Source organism: Loxodonta africana, chromosome 8 (assembly GCF_030014295.1).
Source record: "Loxodonta africana isolate mLoxAfr1 chromosome 8, mLoxAfr1.hap2, whole genome shotgun sequence".
Classification (NCBI taxonomy): domain Eukaryota; kingdom Metazoa; phylum Chordata; class Mammalia; order Proboscidea; family Elephantidae; genus Loxodonta; species Loxodonta africana.
The window spans coordinates 78,771,168-78,790,898 of NC_087349.1; the positions used below are offsets into that span (position 1 = coordinate 78,771,168).

Consider the following 19,731-nt stretch of genomic DNA (forward strand, 5'->3'; position numbering starts at 1 on the left):
GTTTTCTAATCAGCAGCAGAAGCAGCAGCAACAACAAAAATTAGAGTGCAAAAAGAATGTCCTTATTGCTCCAAATGGAGAAGACTAAAATATTTTGGGGGGAAGATTCTTGAATTAGTGTAAGTTTTCATAAATAAGTTCATGTACTCTAAATTCTTGAAATTCAGACTTTGAAATTGTCAGCAGAGATATCAGTTATTGAACCTACATGTCCCTCTAGTTCCTGAAAAGGCTTAAGAGCTTCAGTTATCTGCTTTGTGGTTGAAATTTTTATTGCTTTTAACTTTTTATTATGGGACATATCAAACATTAACAAAAGTAGAGTCAACAGGATAGGGACGCCCCATGTGCCTGTCACACAGCCTCAACAGCTGTCAACTCATGTCCTATGATGTTTTGTCCACATCCGCATGTAATGCTCCCCCTAATTGTGAGTCGAATTGGAATATTTTGTAATGTCACCCTTTTGAATATTAGATGAAAGAGACCTGGAATCTCCTAAATGCTCATAGCTGCTCAGTAATATAATTTTTAGGGAAATATTATTACAGAAAATTAAATTATGAGTCATAGGAAGCGAGACCAAGTTTCCAGTGGTTGTTTTACCGGTGGGAGTGGGGAGTAGTATTTAAGACCATGGATGCTGGAGCCAGACTGCTTGTGGTCACATTTTTATTCCATTGCATTTCAGTGTCCTTGTGTAAGTTCCTTAACCTTTCTATGCCTTAGTTTCCTCACCTGCAAAGTGAAGGTAATAATAGTACTGATCTCCTGAGGATGAAGGACAATGAGACAACATATGTAAAGCACTAAGCAAATTTCCAGGAACACAGAGAGTGCTCACTGTGTGTCAGCTCTACAGCTGTTTACTGAAATTATTAGAGTAATGGTAGGGATGAGATTTGTTCACATGCAAGCCAAACCTCGTGTCTGAGCATACTGATTGTCTTCTGAACAAAACATTGCTTTCCTCCTGGTTATTTGGTGATGTGAGGCCAGGAGAGATCTCCATGGAGACCTCTTGTTTTCTCCTGGGCCCTTGAAAACTCCCTGGTCTTACCCATCCCCACCAGCTCAGAATAAATTCTTGGAAGATAAATAGGGCCAGAGATTTCTTGTCCATCCTGTCACTTTGAGGATGAGAGAGTAGAGATTGGTGTTAGCTCACAGATGAGGAGTAACAGATCTGAGGGGAGAACTAATGTCATGGGCTGTGAGGAGGTGTGCTCAAGTTGAGTTTAGGTAACCCTGCTGGGCCCTGTGAGGCTGCTTTAGGTCCTGGTTCTTGTCCTTTCCTCACAGAGACGGGGGTGTCCAGGACTACCTCTGACTTCTTCCATGGCTACAAGCTTCCCGTATATTTCCTTTCATTAGTAATGAGGATGAAATCTTGAGGAGGGCAACAAATGGGGAGATGAGGACCTTCCCTGCACCATTTTTCTCTACATTATTGATAATAGTAATGGATGCCATTTATTGAACATTTACTATGTAGTGGTAAATAAGGGAAGTGGTGGTTCAGTGGTAGAGTTCTCACCTTTCATGTGAGAGACCCATGTTTGATTCCTGGCCAGTGGTTCTCAAGCGCAGTCACTACTTGTGTGTCAGTGAAGGCTTGCATGTTGCTATGATGCTGAACAGGTTTCAGTGGAGTTTTCAGACTAAGACAGACAAGGAAGAAAGGCCTGGTGGTTTACTTCTGTAAGCTATTGAAAACCCAGTGGATTCCATTGTGCATGTGATCTCCAGAAGTTGGCTCCCAACTCTTTAGAAGCTAACAACAACAATATGTGCTTGGTACTATGCTGGATGGCTTTCTCATTTCATCCTCCCAATAACCCTGTGCGATACTTACTGTTAATGTCTTCATCTTATAGATAAGGAAGTAGGCACAGAGAGGTTAAGCAACTGACTTTTGATACCCAGCTAATAGGAGACAAAGCAGGGATTTTTGGGGGGGGTGGAGTAGGGGGACAGGTCTGTCTGATTTACTCACTTCTTAGAGAATTTGTCTGTAAGAATTTAGCTTATTCAAATATTTGCAATAAAAATACATGCATTATTTTGATCTCAGCCTTCTGGAAGGTGAAAGTTGTCAGTATTCTTTTAAAGCAAGCTAAATGGAAAAGGCTTTTATCTAGCAAGATATTTCCCATAGTGAATTTTTATGATGTCTAACTATAAACTGGGAATTTGTCATAATTTTTGACCAATACAGAGGCTGGCGGGATGGGGATGCAGTAACCACTGTAATGAAGTAAATGTTGCACTGAAAGAGTTAAAAAAAGAAATGTTCTTTTAGTAAGTTAACCGTGCCTCAGTGGTGGATTTTCTTTTTAAGGCCATTTGTCTCTCTTGAGTTTTTGTAGATGGTGGGTGAAATTCATCTAAGTCAATTTTCAAGAACATGCAGTGCTGTTGTAAAACAAATGATAAACACTGATGCGCTGCAGAAATAAAAACTGGCTGGATCTTCCAGGAGGTGCTGAAGAGAACTGGGACATGCACAGTCAGACATTTTAGAAACCTGGAATTGACTTTCAGTGCTTTTTCCCTAAGATTACTGGTACAACTGCAAAAATAGAACCAAATGTGTGAATGAAGAGAGAGGTTAATTTCACAACTTTGGAGAATTTTTTTTTTCAAGTGGAGCAGTGGTACTTTTACAATTTTTTTCTTTGTGGAAAGGGCCACTGTCTGGAATTTAGAGCTAAAAATAAGAATATCAGATATGAAATGATGGACTTGTCTTTTATCAGGCCATCTGATACAATCTGCAGGATTTCATCTTTATCTTTCCTTCACTGACTATAGTGTTATTGTCGTTTTGATAGTATCAGCCAAGCTTTACCTATTGAAAGAGATTTGAAATCACACTCTTTTTTTTGCAGAGAAGGGAGGCTATAAAGGGAGTTGGAGCTGCCTGGTGGGGGAGGGAAGGAAGTAGGCAGATGTTGTTATAAAGCATCCTTGTATTCTTGAACCATTGAGAGGGCACAGAGGCCCTTAAGCACTGGTGACTGCAGACCATTTTCCAGAGTTGTTTCATCACTTCTGTTTTTTTCTTTTCTCTAATGTCTTTATCTTATAAGAACACATCATTTATACCTCATAAAGTAAGATTCAGAGTTGGAAATTTTTGTCTCACTGTCTGTGCTTAAAGACAGACTCAGAAGTGCCCTTACGTTGGTCAAGGTTCTCATTATCTACATCTCCCAGATCTAACGCAGTGACTTCCCTGTGGGCTTGGTCACTTGGAGGGTTTCAGTCCCAGTGCCCCTGGATGCTTCCAGACCTCCTTTTCTGTTAATCTTTAACACTTACCAATGTTTTTATTCACTGCTGTTTTGAGATTAAATGTTTTATGGGAAGTCTTGAATAAGTAAAGCATTGTTCTTCCTTGAGATGAGTTTTCTCTTCATTTGTTTTTTTGATCATTTAGTCACATGACTTGAGTATCTTCTGGGATGGAGATTAGAGTCACTGGGTGGCACAAACAGTTAAGCACTTGATTACTGGTAATCAAAAATTTGTGGTTCGAGCCTATCCAGAGGCACCTTAGAAGAAAGGCCCAATGATCTGCTTCCAAAGGTCACAGCCTTGAAAGCCCTGTGTAACGCAGTTTTACTCTGCAACACATGAGGTTGCCGTGAGTCTGAATTGACTGAATGGCAACTGGTTTGGGGCTGGAGATGAAAGAGGTAAAGGAACCAGAGCTCCTGCCCCTACAAAGTTCACAGAATAGTGAGTGAAACAAAGTTGTGTGAAATGAATGAAGCAGTAGTTCATAAAATGTGTTTTGGAACACCTACCCTGGGAGAGGCAGTGTGTATGTGTAGATAAGAGCTGAAATTATAGAATGATACAGCCTAAGTTCAAATCTTGTTAATCTGTGATTTTGGATATCTAACTAACTTGCCTGAGACTTGTTTCTTCATCTGTAAGTGAGACCAAGCTCATAGGGGTTTTTTTTTTTTTAATTATATAATATGTTGTAGTTGTTCTGTGTCATTGAGCTGATTCCAATTCACAGCGACCCTATAGGACAGAGTAGAACTGCCCCATAGGGTTTCCTAGGCTGTAATCTTTACAGGAGCAGATTGCCAGGTCTTTACTTCCCCAGAGTACTGCTCCATAGCTTTTCCAGGGAGCAGCTGGTGGATTTGAACTGCTGACCTTTTGGTTAGCAGCCGAACTTTTAACCACTGCACCACCATGGCTCCATTATATAGTATACCGTTGCCATTGAGTCAATTCTGACTCATAGTGACCCTGCAGGACAGAGTAGAACTGTCCCATAGGGTTTCCAAGGATCAGCTGGTAGAGTCGAACTGCCAACCTTTTGGTTAGCAGCCTGAGCTCCTAACCACTGTGTCACCAGGGTGGGATCAGGGGGAGTCTCTCAGAGAAGACCCGTTGCCTTTGAATCAGTTCCTACTCAAAGAAAGTTGACTCTAAACTGAGACTGAATAACAGAGAGAGAAGATTCTTCTAGTCACGGAAACAGGAGGAGAGAGTTTGGCCTCTTTGAGAAAGAGAGTAAAGGCCAGTGTGGCCGGAATAAGTAAACACAGAGAAAAGTTGCTTGGAGGGGTCGGCGGAATCCAGATTGTGCAGGTTAGTGAGGCTGCATACTCTTTGATGCACACTCAGAAGTGACTGAAAGGTTTATAAGGGCACTGTGTGATCTGAATAATATTTTTAATTTAGTTGCAGAGTATAGTTGCTTGAAAAGCAAGAGTTGACACGTGGAAATGTGTTAGAAAACTATTGCAGTAGCCTAGAAATGATGTAACCTAAACTAGGTAATGGCAGCGAGAGTGAAGGCAGTGGACAGAGCTGGAAAATGTAATGATATAGTCAGTAAAAACCAAAACACCAAACCTATTGCTGTCAAGTTGATCCCGACTCATAGTGGCCCTTAGGAAAGAGTAGAACTGCCCCATAGGGTTTCCAAGAAGGGTGGATTCGAACTGCAGACTTTTTGGTTAGCAGCTGATCTCTTAACCATTGCACCACCAGGGCTCCATATAATCAAGAGGACTTGTTGAAGAATTGGGTGTGAGGGAAGTATCGAGAATGATGCTCTGGAGTGAGCAGCTTGGTTTAGGAAGATGTCACATATGAAGATGGGCATACTGGAAGAGGGGCAGACTTGAACACCTCAACTGAAATGCTTTTGAAATGTTTGAGGGAAGAGGTCATGTAGTCAATTGATGGCTTGTTGATGAAACATGAAGCCATAGAGGTATATGTAATCACCTAGGGAGAGGGTGTAAAGTGAGAAAGCTGAGGCCCAGTACTCAACCTTGGGAAATATCAAAATTTAGAATATGGGTAAAGGGGAAGCATTCAGTATAGGAAGTGGGCCAGAGAAAAGGTAAAATCAGAAGGTTGTACTCTTTAAGTAAGATGCAAGAAGCCAGCATATCCAGGAGGAAGGAGAGGTTACCCATGTCCAATGCTAATTAAAAAGCTAATAAGTGATTAAAAACCGTCATGGGATTTGGTAACATGGAATTCATGGACAGAAAATAAATAGGTGGAAAATTTAATTTCTTTAAAATATTGCTGCAATTTGACATACTGGTTAATCAATTTTAACTCTTGATTAATTGGATATATACATGAAGGCTATGTAAAATTCATGTTATTTTCCCAAGTGGCAGTATATTTATACATTTTCTTATTTTCAGGTAACCATATGATATTCAAAGAGAAAATAATAAACTTAATTATGCTGACCTGAATTTGTTTCTCCTAAAGTATAAACTGGTAACGCTGGTCATTAAGAGTTTGACTGCTAGTAGTGCCTGCAGTCTTAAAAGCCTGTGAGTGGCCATCTAAGATAATCCACTGGTCTCATCCCTTCAGGAGCAAGGGAGAGTGAAGAAAGCTAAAGACACAAAAGGAAAGCTTAGCCCAAGGGACTAATGGACTACAACTACCACAGACTGAGTACAGTACAACTAGATGGTGCCCGGCTACCACCACTGACTGCTCTGACAGGGATCACAATAGAGTGTCCGAGACAGAGCTGGAGAAAAATGTAGAACAAAATTCTAACTCACAGAAAAAGACCAGACTTACTGACCTGATAGAGACTGGAGAAACCCCCAAGAGCATGGCCCCCGGACACCCTTTTTGCTCAGTAATGTAGTCATTCCCGAGGTTCGTCCTTGAGCCAAAGATTAGACAGGCTCAGAAAGCAAAAATAGACTAAAGGGGTACACCAGCCCAAAGGCAAGGACTAGAAGGCAGTAGGGGACAGGAAAGCTGGTAATAGGGAACCCAAGGTAGAGACGGGAGAGTATTAACATGTTGTTAACCATGGGTTGTTAACCAATGTCAATATGTGTACTGAATGTGTACTAAAGAAGCTAGTTTGTTCTGTAAACCTTCACTGAAAGCACAATTAAGGAAAAAAAAAAACAAAACTCAGCAGCTAAACAAAAGGTCAGCAGTTCAAATCCACCAGGCGCTCCTTGGAAATCCTATGGGGCAGTTCTACCCTGTCCTAGAGGGTTGCTATGAGTCGGAATCAACTCGACGGCCATGGGTTTGGTTTTGGGTAAATGCCGCTAGTACCAAGATTGAGAAACCCTGAAATAGATTGTCATGCAGACTTGCTCATTGGTCAGCATGAGACCTTGGCAGTCGTGGCTCTTCACTAGAATTTTTCTGCAAGAAAGTGGGGGATCTCTTAATATGTTTGTAGAGTAAGTGATCTTTGAATTTGATTTTGAGATTGAGACTGCTTGGTAGAAAGAGGTTAATAAAGAAAAGTAACAGTGCATTTGTATGATCTAAAATCTATTGCTGTGGAGTCGATTCTGACTCATAGCGACTCTATAGGACAGAGTAGAGCTGCCTAATAGGGTTTCCTAGGCTGAAATATTTGTGGGAGCAAATCTCCAGGTCTTTTCTCCCTCTTGGGTTCGAACCTCCCCTGGTGGGTTCAAAGCACTGACCTGTTGGTTAGCAGCCATGCGCTTAACCACTGGACCACCCGGGCTCCTTTTAATGATCTACCTGTGCAGAGCTGTCAACAGATTACATCTATGGTTAGAAACAAAAACCAATGCTCTACTCGGTAGTCATTAGACCGCTTACATCAGAGCTGGGACCTTTAGGTAGAGTTAGTTCCTATTCTAAAGCACATCTTAGGGAAGTTTCGGTATGTAAATTTTTAAAAAAAGTTATTAGATTTGTGTTTTTTTTTTTTTTTAAACCCATTCCAAAAAACTGTTGCTGTCAAGCCAATTCTGATTCATGATGACCCCAAGTTCTTCAGAGTAGAACTGTGCTCCATATGGTTTTCATGGTTGTAAACTTTACAGAAGCAGACTGCCAAACCTTTCTTCCGTGGTGCCATTGAGTGGGTTTGAACCACTAACCTTTTGGTTAGTAGCCCAGCATGCCCTTTGTGCCACTCACGGACATTATTTAACCCTGTTAGGGACTTAAAACATATTGTTATTTTCGTTTTTTTATAAAATAAAGTTCATACATCTAAAATTGTACATATATATGTGTATATATCTACACAGAGACATCACTCTCTCTCTCTCTCTGCGTGTGTATGTGTGTGAGTAATAAAATAAACCCCTAGGTACTCCTAGCTGGCTTAGGAAATTGGATTTAACCATTATCAATGAAACCACTTGTGTGAGGCTCCCCACCCCACACTAAGGATAAACACAATTATGAAATTTGTGTTTATTGTTTCCTTAATTTTTCTTAAAATTACTACATATGTACATATCCCTAAACAAGGTATAAATTGTTCTAAAATGTCTGTGTGCGTAGGGTGGATTGACAAGTGGAGGAGTGGAAAAAATGAAACAAGCTTGATGACTCTGAGAAATACAGGTATGTGGCTGTGAGACCTTACACCAAGGATGGAGAAGTGGAATGGAAACCAGGGGAAATATATAACACCATTAGAAAGGAGCAGCCATCCATCGTGACCTTATGCATCCATGGATGAAGAACCCAAGGTCAAGGTGACAATGTTTTAAACACAGTGGTAGGATGGAGCTTTTATTAATAGAAGCCCAGGAAGAGGAAGGGGACAAGGTACATGCAGAATAAGATTGATTTTGTGTGCTTTGCCTTGTTTCAAGAAGTTTGAAATGTGGCAACAGGACATCTAAGAGTTTGCCTTCTCTAGACAATCCAAGATAGGTGTGTAGCTGTTGTTGAGATGACAGACCTAGAGATAGAGATTTGAGAGTCTTCAGTTGGGGTGAAAGTTGAAGCCATGTGAAAGAGGAAAATAGACACAAAGGGTATATAAAGTTTGGGGACTGCCCGTAGGTAATGTCAGAATTAAAAAAGAAAAAAAGTAAGCTTTTTCTATTGTTTTTTCCTTATTTTTATTTTTGAAATCCCCTATGAATTTATGTCTCTTTCATACACATCCTCTGTGTTTTTACAATATGTGTTAATATAGTGGATTAACGTTCAAAAGTAGGTTGGATCCTTGTGGTGGTCAATATGATGTGGTTTGGCTTGGTATTGTCTAAGAGTTGGAACAAGTTTTTAGTCCTGATTCAAAGGAGTTTATCAAAAGAACCAGAAATGAGATCAATGCTAGGCAAGATTGTGACCTCAGCAAAGTTTGTTTTTAGGGCTGCTGTTTTCCTTTTTCTTGGTTTCTTTGGTCCTAAATTTCCTCATCTTCAAAATAAGTTGGTCTAAATAAAGTGTAAAATAACATTCACTTTAGAAAAAAAAAAAAACTTTTTCTCTACCTTTTGAGCCTCTCTCCTTTTTACCTTCAGGAACCTCCTTTCACCTCTTAATGGTCCATACCTGAGGGATTTCACTCTGCTCTTTCCCCACTTATGCCCGATTTAAATATTACAGTTCTAAGTTCCCTTTTCTCAGAGTCCTGCTAGTTACTAATGTGAATGTGCTAAGTCTGTATTATTCACAGTAACTCACAATAAGCTATTATTGGTCTAATGTATTCACTCCCAGATGGCATCTTCACTGGGGACTTCATTGCCTGAACCTAAAGTAGTACTTAATGGTGAACTATTCAGGTACCATGCCAGATGCAAGTTAAACAGGGCTATATTATTATTTACTTTCACAAATACTTTTTCAGTCATATTTAACTGTAATATTAGAAACTGAAGACCTAAATTTTTACATTTTTTTCTCATTTGAAATTATTTTAAAAAAATATTTTTAGTTTTAAAGTGATTAACTGTCTTTTATTCAACCGGTACTTGAATTTCTGGTGGTTGACTGTTCTTTGGTCAATTTTTATTTGACGCACTTAGACATGTGATACAGCTGCTAGTTGTTTTAAATGTTCCTATGTGAAAAGTTAAAAAAAAAAGTAAATGTGCTAATATAGATTTAACTATAAGAGAACTGAAATTTTATTAAATTGCTGTACCAGAATTTTGTGGTTTTGTAATAATTCCTTGAATGAAAACCCAGTAGGTACCAGGTAGCTGTACTTACGGGTAGAATTGCATCCGTTTGATTAAAAATGTTAAGAGTTAGTTTCAAAAATTTTGGGGAGCCTGATTTTTCTAGTGTTTCCAAATGAATAAAGATATTTATATAATTAAATTCAGTTTATTATTAAAAACTGAGTTAAGATGACAGTGAAAGAACAGCCTCAGGTGTGTGACTCTGCATTTTAAAGTGCAACGTTTAATGTTTATGCAATAAAACTTTTTTATAAAATTTATTTAAAAAAGTGATTAGCACCTTGGCTGTATAGCTCCTAAGATTTTTTTTTTTTTTGTAACACTGCATAAAATTTGAAGCCTTTTTGCTTCAAAATTTGACCTACTTAGAAAAGTTCTGATAATTCCAATGTAATATATTCCCCCAGTTTTGTAAATGCCTTTAGGTAATGCATTGGAGAGGCAAGTAATCTCATCAAGGAACGTAATGGACCCTATCACATTTCAAGATGTATTTTTTTTTTCTACTACTTCTGCTTCAAATTTAGTTCTGTGTTTAATGATACCACACTCTACTGGCGAGTGTACTTTTCCAGTAGTTTAACTCTCTTTGCATACAAATGGTGTTTTTGGCCTGGCTGCCATTGCAGATCATTTCCTTGAATTGAGGTAACATCATTTAATTTTTACCGTGATAAAAAAAAAGTTCCTGTTCATCTTGAGAGGTTAGAGAAAGAAGGGTTGTCACTGAATAAATACATGACTTGACTGCATCAAAATAATGGGTTGTTGCTAGCTTGAGATGGCAGGCACCGGCTCTTGTTGGTTGCCAAGCACAGTTGGCCTGGTACTAAAGGAAAATCCCCAGAAGCAGTCACAGGGGGCTCTGCAGTGGAGATTTTAAGCTGTGCAGAGGGAAGGGGCCGAGTTCACCTTCACCTTGTCAAATACTCCTCCCCTTTCTGATTCCAATGAGTTGCATATTTTAAAGTCTTAGGTGTTAGATTTTGATGGCTCCTGAAGAGACTCTCTTGACAAGTAAGATACTTCTTACTATCTCAACTTTTACTCATGCGACATTTGAGGCCCCAAGAGACGTTAAGTAACTTTGCTAGGAACTGAGGATATCACCATCATAAAATGCAGGTCTTCCTTCTCTGAGAGCTGCCTTTCTGGAGGTACTGCCTTTTCCTAGGAGTATCAAGGGTAAGATCTGGTTTTAATTGGTTCAACTCCTAGTCAAAAGCTTGCTTGCTTCTGTAAGCACCAGGTTTTCTTTGACTTGCTAATAACTTAATAAAGAAACACAATGAATAAAGGACATTTTAGGAGTTGTGTGAGCCCCTAAAAAAATATTTGATAACCTAGAAAATATTCTGTTTGTATTAAGTGGAAAAACACAGATATAAAGCAATATGTTACTTATATACAGAGGTTATTTTTTATCAAAATAAAATTAAAGCATATGGCAAAAACAGATTGAGTTTGTAAATGTCTTAATTTATATTTTCTTAAGTAAATATCCTAATAAATATAAAGTTTACATTTTGAACTATGTACAACATAAACTGTTTGAAGCAAACAGGTAGATTATATTAAAAGCAAACAGGACCTTATCTTGTCTATACTTGTTAGAAATTTCCAATGTATTTTGCAAGACAAAAATAATTCCATGTAAATAATTGACAAAAATTACTTTTAAGAGAACCACAGTTATTTTATTAATGGTATGAAACAGCAGTTGAAAACCCTGAAATTTTGAGTTCTAGTTAATAAATGGAGCCCTGGTGGCGTAATGGTGAGGAGCTTGGCTGCTAACCAAAAGTTCAGCAGTTCAAATCCACCAGCCACTCCTTTGAAACCCTATGTGGCAGTTCTGTTCCATATATAGGGTCACTGTTTTTATGAGCGGGAAGCTACTTAACGGCACCTAACAACAACAACAGTTAATAAATAAGAGCTCAAACCATTCTTCATGCAGCATGCTGAGAAAAATACTGTCAAGTAAAGAATTCAGTGGAGTTAGAGAAATTAATTTGTTTCATTGAAACTGAAGTTAAGAAATGGAAACATTTTTGGTCTCTAGGTTAAAACAGTTTTTCCATTCATGCAATTTTTTCAAATAAAATGATTATTGCTTATGCATCTTTTATGACCATATCATACTCACTTTGTGTGAAATTGCTTAAATGAATAATCCTTTAAGATTTAACTCTTTCAATAGGTACTTTCTCTCATCTCCACATAGCCAGTAACCAGTTGCTGTCTAGTTGATTCCAGCTCATGGCAACCCTATGCATGTCAAGTAGAACTGTGCTTTATAGTGTTCTTAAGGGCTGATTTTTTGGAAGTAGATATCCAGGCCTTTCTTCCGAGGCACCTCTGGGTGGACTCAGACCTCCAGGCCTTCAGTTAACTGTTTACACCACCCAGGGACTCCATCTCAAGATAAATATCAGAACTGTATTTTAAGGTCGTAATATCCATGAGCTATTGTCTAAACGAGTTGAGGATGTAATGTCTATATTCTCAGATGGAGCAAGTTAATTTAAGTATGGCAGTTGAAGCTGCGTTTTCTGATAAGACATGAAGTTGTTGTCTTTTTTAACTTATACTGAATATAATTATAGCAAAAAACCATCTAGATACATTATAGACTTTTTTTGGCATAAGTAATTTAATCCTTTTTTATTTCAGATACTTACTTAGCTTTCATTTAATGTCCCACTGGGATACTAAATAGCTTAATACTTTCTTTGATATTACTATCCAAGCATTTAAATATAGAAATGGAGACCAAAACTGACTCCTACTACATTTGAATATATGAATTTACATATATAAAGATATGCAATAATAAATGTGTACAGAACATATCATTATAATATCTTTACTTGTAACTCATACTACAGAGGCCCAGAGATCAAAATAAAAATGCCCTCAAATGAGCCTCTTCTCCCATTTCTCCATCATATACTCGTGTTTCGTAATGAATGATCTGATGTAAAAAGGTGTATCTTGTTAATTTGATGTTCTCAGATGATAAAGTCTTAACATACTGCTGCTTTCCTATTCCTGCTTAACCATCCCAGAATTCAGTATTTAAGAAAATTGGTACTGTATAAGTCTTCTAAATTGGTCATCTTTGGGATATGTATTTGACAGCGTAATTAATTCATTTCAGTGCTTGGTGATTCTACTGCTTTTGAAGTTGTTGTCTAGTTGTTTGAAATCTAAAATGGTCAAGTGTTAAGAACAAAGGTCTCACCATCAGTTGGCGAATTCCTAAGTGGGGCCTAAGTTTAAGAGCTCAAGTTGTACAGCAATTAAGTTGAAAATGTACACGTGATTAATAATACTCCCCAGTCTGCTTGTTTATTTGCACTCCTGGGTCAGGGCTGCTGATTTTATGCACTTAATTGCCACTTGTGACGTACACCTATGTGCACAGTTCTATAATCATGTTTCCTACGGGAACTCACTTGGCATGTGTAGTTTTTGTGGATCATTTCAGTTAGAAAATGAGAAAAAAACCCAGACTACGATATTAAGTAAGCAGTATACTCTTATTTAAGAAAAAAAAAAAAAAAAGCAAAAACCAAACCCATTGCCATTGAGTTGATTCCGAGTCATAGCGACCCTATAGGACAGAGTGGAACTGTCCCATAGGGCTTCCAAGATGTGGCTGGTGGATTTGAACTGCTGACCTTATGGTTACCAGTCATCAGTCTTAACCCTTAACCACTGTACCCCCAGGGCTCCAGAGATGTTTGGTTAAGGCATTGTTAATAAGTGTGGTGTCGTTGGAGCTAGGGAGATGGGGAGTCATGGAAAGGGGTTGGAGCCAAACAGACTTGGGCTTTAACATAGGCTGTATCATTGACTAGCTGAGTGACATTTGCAAAGTGACTTTACCTTTATGAGTTTCAGTTTTCTCATTTATAGTGGGTATTCTGTAAGGAAGGAAACCCTGGTGGAGTGGTGGTTAAAAGCTGCGGCTGCTAACCAAAAGGTCTGTAGTTCAAATCCACCAGATGCTCCTTGGAAACTGTATGGGGCAGTTCTACTCTGACCTATAGGATCCCTATGACTCGGAATCCACTCGAGGGCAACAGCAGTGGGTATTCTGTAAGGTGGTAAAACAAAACAAAAACTAAACACACTGCCATTAAGTCGATTCCGACTCATAGCGACCCTATTGAACAAAGTGGAACTGCCCCATAGGGTTTCTAAGGCTGTAATCATTACGGAAGCAGACTGCTACATCTTTCTTCTGTGGAGCAGCTGCTGGGTTTGAACTGTCAACCTTTTGGTTAGCAGGCTCTGTAAGTAAGATGGTAGTGAAGGTAAATGATTTATGTACAGCTAGAAATTAGCTTTCTAGAAGGTACAGACAGTGTCTCGTCTCTAGTACAGTGTTAGGGCACAGTGTTGCTGTGGTTCTTAGGTGCCATCCAGTCAGTTCCAACTCATAGTGACCCTGTGTACAACAGAATGAAACACTGCCCAGTCCTGTGCCATCCTCACAATCGTTGTTATGTTTACGCCCATGGTTGCAACCACTGTGTCAATCCATCTCATTGAGGGTATTCTTTTTTGCTGACCCTCTAGTAAGCATGATGTCCTTCTCCAGGGACTGATCCCTCCTGTGACAGCATGTCCAAAGTATGTGAGACATAGTCTTGACATTCTTGCTTCTAAGGAGCATTCTGGCTGTACTTTTTCCAAGACAGATTTGTTCGTTCTTTTGGCAGCCCGTGGTATATTCAGTATTCTTTCCAACACCACAATTCAATGCCATCGATTCTTCCTAGGTCTTTCTTATTCATCAGCCAGCTTTCACATGCATAGGAGGCAATTGAAAACACCATGGCTTGGGTCAGGCACACCTTAGTCTTCAAGGTGACATCTTTGCTTTTCAACATTTTAAAGAGGTCTTTTGCAGCAGATTTGCCCAGTACAATGCATCTTTTGATTTCTTGACTACTGGTTCCATGGGTGTTCGTTGTGGATCCAAGTAAAACGAAACCCTTGGCAACTTCAATCTTTTCCCCATTTATCATGATATTGCTTATTGGTCCCGTTGTGAGGGTTTTTGTTTTCTTAATGTTGAGGTGTAATCCATACTGAAGGCTGTGGTCTTTGATCTTCACCAGTAAGTGCTTCAAGTCCTTTTCACTTTCAGCAAGCAATGTTGTGTCATCTGCATAACACAGGTTGTTAATGAATCTTCCTCCAATACTGATAAGCTGTTCTTCCTCATATAGTCCAGTTTCTCAGATTATTTGCTCAGCATACAGATTGAATAAGCATGGTGACATGATACAACCCTCACGCACACCTTTCCTGACTTTAAACCACGCGGTATTCCCTTGTTCTATTTGAACGACCGCCTCTTGACCCCTGTACAGGTTCCTCATGAGCACATTAAATGTTCTTCAAAATGTTTTCCATAATTTGTTATGATCTACACACTCGAATGCCTTTGCATACCCAATAAAACACAATAAGACCCCCACGTGTCTGTCAGTTTGTAGTACTGTGGGGGCTTGAGTGTTGCTGTGATGCTGGAAGTTATGCCCCTTGTATTCAGATACCAGCAGGATCACACGTGGTGGACAGACAAGGGCACAGTGAGTGCTCAGTAATTGCTCGTTTGAATGAATTAAGGCACTTAAAATAGTGGTAGATGTTTAACAAATATTAGTTCTATGTTTTTCTGTTTCCTGGGTTCTATATCTGATTGCTAATTGTAGCTAAGGCCTCAGTTAAGTAACTTATTCTTCCAGCTCCTAAATTCCTACATCTATAGTATTAAACAGGATTGTGTCAGTTGGTCTTTTCACAGCTTTTATAAAAGGCATATGATTTCCCTGGATGCAGCAGTGTAAAGAAGCCATCAAAATACGTACAGTTTTCATAGAAAGGGCACAAGTTACTAAGAGTGTGGTGAATTTATGAGCTTGCCTTCTCCACTGTAACATGGTCAAGTAATGGCATAATAAACTGTTAATATTCAGAAGTTGCAAAAGGGTAGTTATGGAATGAGACTTTACAGTCTTTATAGTGAAAAGCATAGTGTTAGAATCCATGGCAGATATTGTTAATTGTCTGCCAAAGTCCTCTTATTCTATGGAAGTGAAGTCATAGCTGAGCACATGGCCCGCTGGCTAGACACTGCAATTCCCAGTCCCCATTTGAGGTAAGTGTGGCTGTGTGACTAAGTTCTTGTGAATAGAATGTGTGTCACTTATGAATCTGGGCTTTAAGACATTGGTTTGTTACTCTCTTTCTCCTTCCTGTGGCTGGAATGTCAAACAGTTTTGATCCAGCTTCAACCGTAAGTTGACAGAAGTGCTCTAGGAGGTGCCAGGGCAACAAGGTGAAAAGAACCTCGGTTGATGAAGATGCTGCCAACCTGGAATGCTGCACAAGAGAGATTTGGTTTCTTTATGACAGCATAGACTCTGGTTGATCTGAGCTCTGCCCTTTGTTAGCAATGCAACCTGAGTCTCCAAGCCTTATTTCCCTTATGTTAGATGGTACTGTTGTGGCATTATTTAAGAGTTAAAATCAGCATTTATAACACGCCAGGCAGTGTGCTAAGTGCCTTACACATGCTGTCATTTAATATTCATAACCAATTTACGAGCTAGAAATTATCTGGATTTTATGGATGGGATACTTGAGGAATGATGATTGTAAATTACTTTTTCAAAGGTCTAGAGCTAGTAAAAAGGAGCCTTGCTTGCACAGTGGTTAAGCACTGGGCTACTAACTGAAAGATTGGCAGTTCAGATCCATCAGCTGCTCTGTGGAAGAAAAGATCTGGCGATCTGCCTCTGGTAAAGATTTTAGCCTACGAAACCCCATGGGGCAGTTCTACGCTGTCATATAGGGCCGATGTGAGTCAGAAATGACCTGATGGCATACAGCAACGACAATGAGAGCTAGTAACGATAGAACCAGGTTTTAAGCTTAGGTCACCTGACTCTAGAGCTCACAGTTTTAAGCAAAGAGAGGTAGCTTCTCTGTGACAAAAAGATAAATAAAAGGAAATATGGATCATTGAATCTTAGAACTTGGGTCATCTACCATGAGGTCATAGATTTTTGTCACATTCTGTTTGTATTAAATTCAATTAATAGTTAATAACTGAGGTACATGTACAAATTTCAGTGGAGATAATGCAAGGAAGGATTTTACTTATCTAAAAATAAGTTTTGGGATTTATCTAAAATAATTTCTCTAGGAGGATGGAAGGGTGGTACTCTGAGTACAAGATGTATCCACATCAAGCATGCTCTCCTAGAAATTAACATATGCCCCCACTCCCTCCTCCTCACTCTCCCACTAGTGAATCTGCCTTAACAAAACAGGTTGCCATAGCCCTCAACTTTATTGGAAATAGGATAAAAAGTTTAGGAGCCTACATTTCTGAATGATATTTCTTGTTATAATAAGAAATCAAATGTCCATTTTTCTTACATGCTCATCCTTCATGAGCCTTCCGTGACCAGCTCCATCTACATAGTCCCTTTCTTTCCTGATTATTCTCTTTCACTGGACTCTGTATATTTTCTCCATAACCCCACTTTTCATAATTCTGATTTTATTTGTGTAAGTGTACGTTGGTTTTTACTTACATATCGTCTACCTTCTCCCACCTCCACTTTGACTATAAGTGCCCGGCAGCCATATCCTCCCAACCAATGTGCAGCGATTAGTGCCTGACACATAGGAGGTGCCCAATAAACAGTTACTGAATAAGAAAACGGGTGCATTTATAAGAAATAAAAGATGACAGTGAGATAAGTTTAATTAACATTGGGTAATATGTGGGTACTTAGGAACTGACCAGTAGATTTTGAAGCCTTCCACACATAGTTTTGATCTCTCCTCACATAATTCTCTTATGGTACTCTTTGGTACTTCTCTCCAACACCTTGGGATCAAGGTGCTCCCTACTCACAATCCTTGGATGGATACACATGCTGGCAGGACCACGTCTTAACTCCTGAGACATTCATTCTAGACTTCCACAATCTTTAGAACTGTTTTTCTAGCTTCATCAATATTTCTGAATCTAAATCCTTACCCCAACAGGCTTGTTGGCTTATACTCCTTCTTTAAGCTTCTGCACTTCTGGACGTGTGAAGCACCTCCCACTCACCCAAATTCTTCCCATTCTCCATGTCCACTTCAGGCCTCACTGTAGTGTACTGAGCCAGCAGAGACCTCCCTTGTCTTCATTGCACAGTTCACGTTGTCACATGTCTTCTATTTATTAGTTTGAGTTGTTATTTCTCTCTTTTGTTATTTAATTTGTGAGGTGCCTGTTTCCTGGCTACAGAGCTAGATTGTGTACTCTTTGAGAGGAACAAAAAACAAAAAAAACAAACGTATCGCCATCGAGTTGATTCCAACTCATAGCGATCCTATAGGACAGAGTACAACTGCCCCATAGAGTATCTAAGAAGCATCTGGCGGATTTGAACTGCCGACCTTTTGGTTAGCAGTTGTAGCTCTTATGCTACCAGAGTTTACATTGAGAGGACAGTTCAATTCTATGTTTATGAAAAGCCAGAGTACCTGCTCTGAAGTCAGGTAGCCTAAGTTCCAATCCTGGCACCCTTTATTAGCTGTATGTCCTTGGAAAGTTACTGAAGCCTCCATTTGCATGGACCTTTATGCTGGTCAAACCAAGAGAACAAAAGGAGTTCACCAGAATGCAAGTACTGCTTAATGTCTGTTAGAAGATAGAGATCTTGACCTGAGAATCATCTTGAATATTTATTTTAGTTAATGGTAATTGTCTAGGGCTATTTAAAAAATGCCTCCTTTCTTACCCAGTCCTTCTTTTTACCCTGTCATTTTCTAAAGTTAAGTGGGCATTTTTAGATTCTAAAAGTAGTTTGCAACATTGTAAAATCATAATGATCAAAAGCATAGTGATATTTTAAAAACAGTTATCACACGTATATAAACAACATACATCACCAACTAGCAACAAAGATCAGTGTGGGAAAAGAAAGCTATTTATACCTATGATTCTCCATCTGGCCAGATGTACTTTCTAGGTAATACAAAAACCTGACGTCATTTCTGAGACCTGCAAATATATGTATATAAGAAAATGTTACAAATAAGGTAGATTCTTTCTTAAAAATTATCCCGTGATCCTGTAGAGTGATTTAAAATTTTTTTCTGTATGCATAAACACATCTTAAACTTAAATAAAATTTTACGTACTTTGTCTTAGTTTATGTATAAATTCCCAACAAGCTTCAACATTTTAACAGTGTCAGTAACTGATATTGATTACTAATAACTTCTTCATTCAATTTATTATCAGTTATCTTGGGTCTAGCAATCTAGTTGAACTGGATTAATTCAGTGTAAAATTTACAATTTTAAATTTACATAGAAAATTTTTAAACATTAAAGAGGAAAAATGTCAAATCATTGAATGTTGCTTTAACAGTCACATATTCTTGCTTGACCATGTATAAAAAAGGAAAATTTTTCCTGTGAGGAAAAACTTAAACTTGAACTCTGAGCTGTAATTACTTAACCTTGGAGGAGTCCTGGTGGCACAGTGGTTAACGCTCTCAGCTGCTAACTGAAAGGTTGGCGGTTCCAAACCACCAGTGGCTCTGCAGGAGAAAGATGTGGCAGTCAGCCTCTGTAGAGATTTACAGCCTTGGAAGCCCCACGGGGCAGTTCTACTCTGTCCTATCAGATCGCTATGAGTAGGAATCAACTCAATGGCAGTGGGTTTTTTTTGAAAAGTTCACAGCCTTGTTATCTTCTCCTGTAAACACACCGTACTTCCTCCTAAAGTGATATTTGACCTGCGTTTAGTTCTTGATAGTGGATTTAAAATTTTTTAAAGATGTAAAAATTTGGTGTCCTCTGTAGATGATTGAGGAGTCCTGGTGGCACAGTGGTTAACACTCTCAGCTGCTAACTAAAAGGCCAGCAGTTGGAATCCACCAGCTGTTCCTTGGAAACCCAGTGGGGCAGTTCTACTCTGTCCTATAAGGTCTCTATGAGTCAGAATTGACTCAAGACAACAGGTTTATAGATGACTGGAGATACACTACTTTTGGGAAAAATATTAGGTATGTCAGACCTGAAGAGAATATTCCGTTAACCCCTTTCTTGTGCCAGATTTACAGGAAAAAGAAGTGAAGAAAAGATAAAGTCAGTATAAATGTTATCTATATTGTGAAAATGAAAGGTCTAGCCATTATTTTCTCTCTTATTCCTGGCTTCTCTTAATTTAAACTCAAGTTCT

The 19,731-nt window shown here is 38.9% G+C and overlaps 1 protein-coding gene across 7 annotated transcripts in view; it reads left to right on the top strand.

Moving 5' to 3' along the window:
- Positions 1–1,454: 1,454 nt before the first annotated feature.
- HDAC9 (histone deacetylase 9) overlaps positions 1,455–19,731 on the top strand; it is a 794,698-nt gene continuing 776,421 nt past the window's right edge. For all 7 annotated transcript variants that reach the window (XM_023544374.2, XM_064290035.1, XM_064290036.1 and 4 more), the window contains exon 1: positions 1,455–7,872. In XM_023544374.2, the coding sequence (XP_023400142.2) occupies positions 7,707–7,872 (166 nt within the window). In that variant the 5' untranslated portion in view covers positions 1,455–7,706. The remainder of the gene's footprint in view (positions 7,873–19,731) is intronic.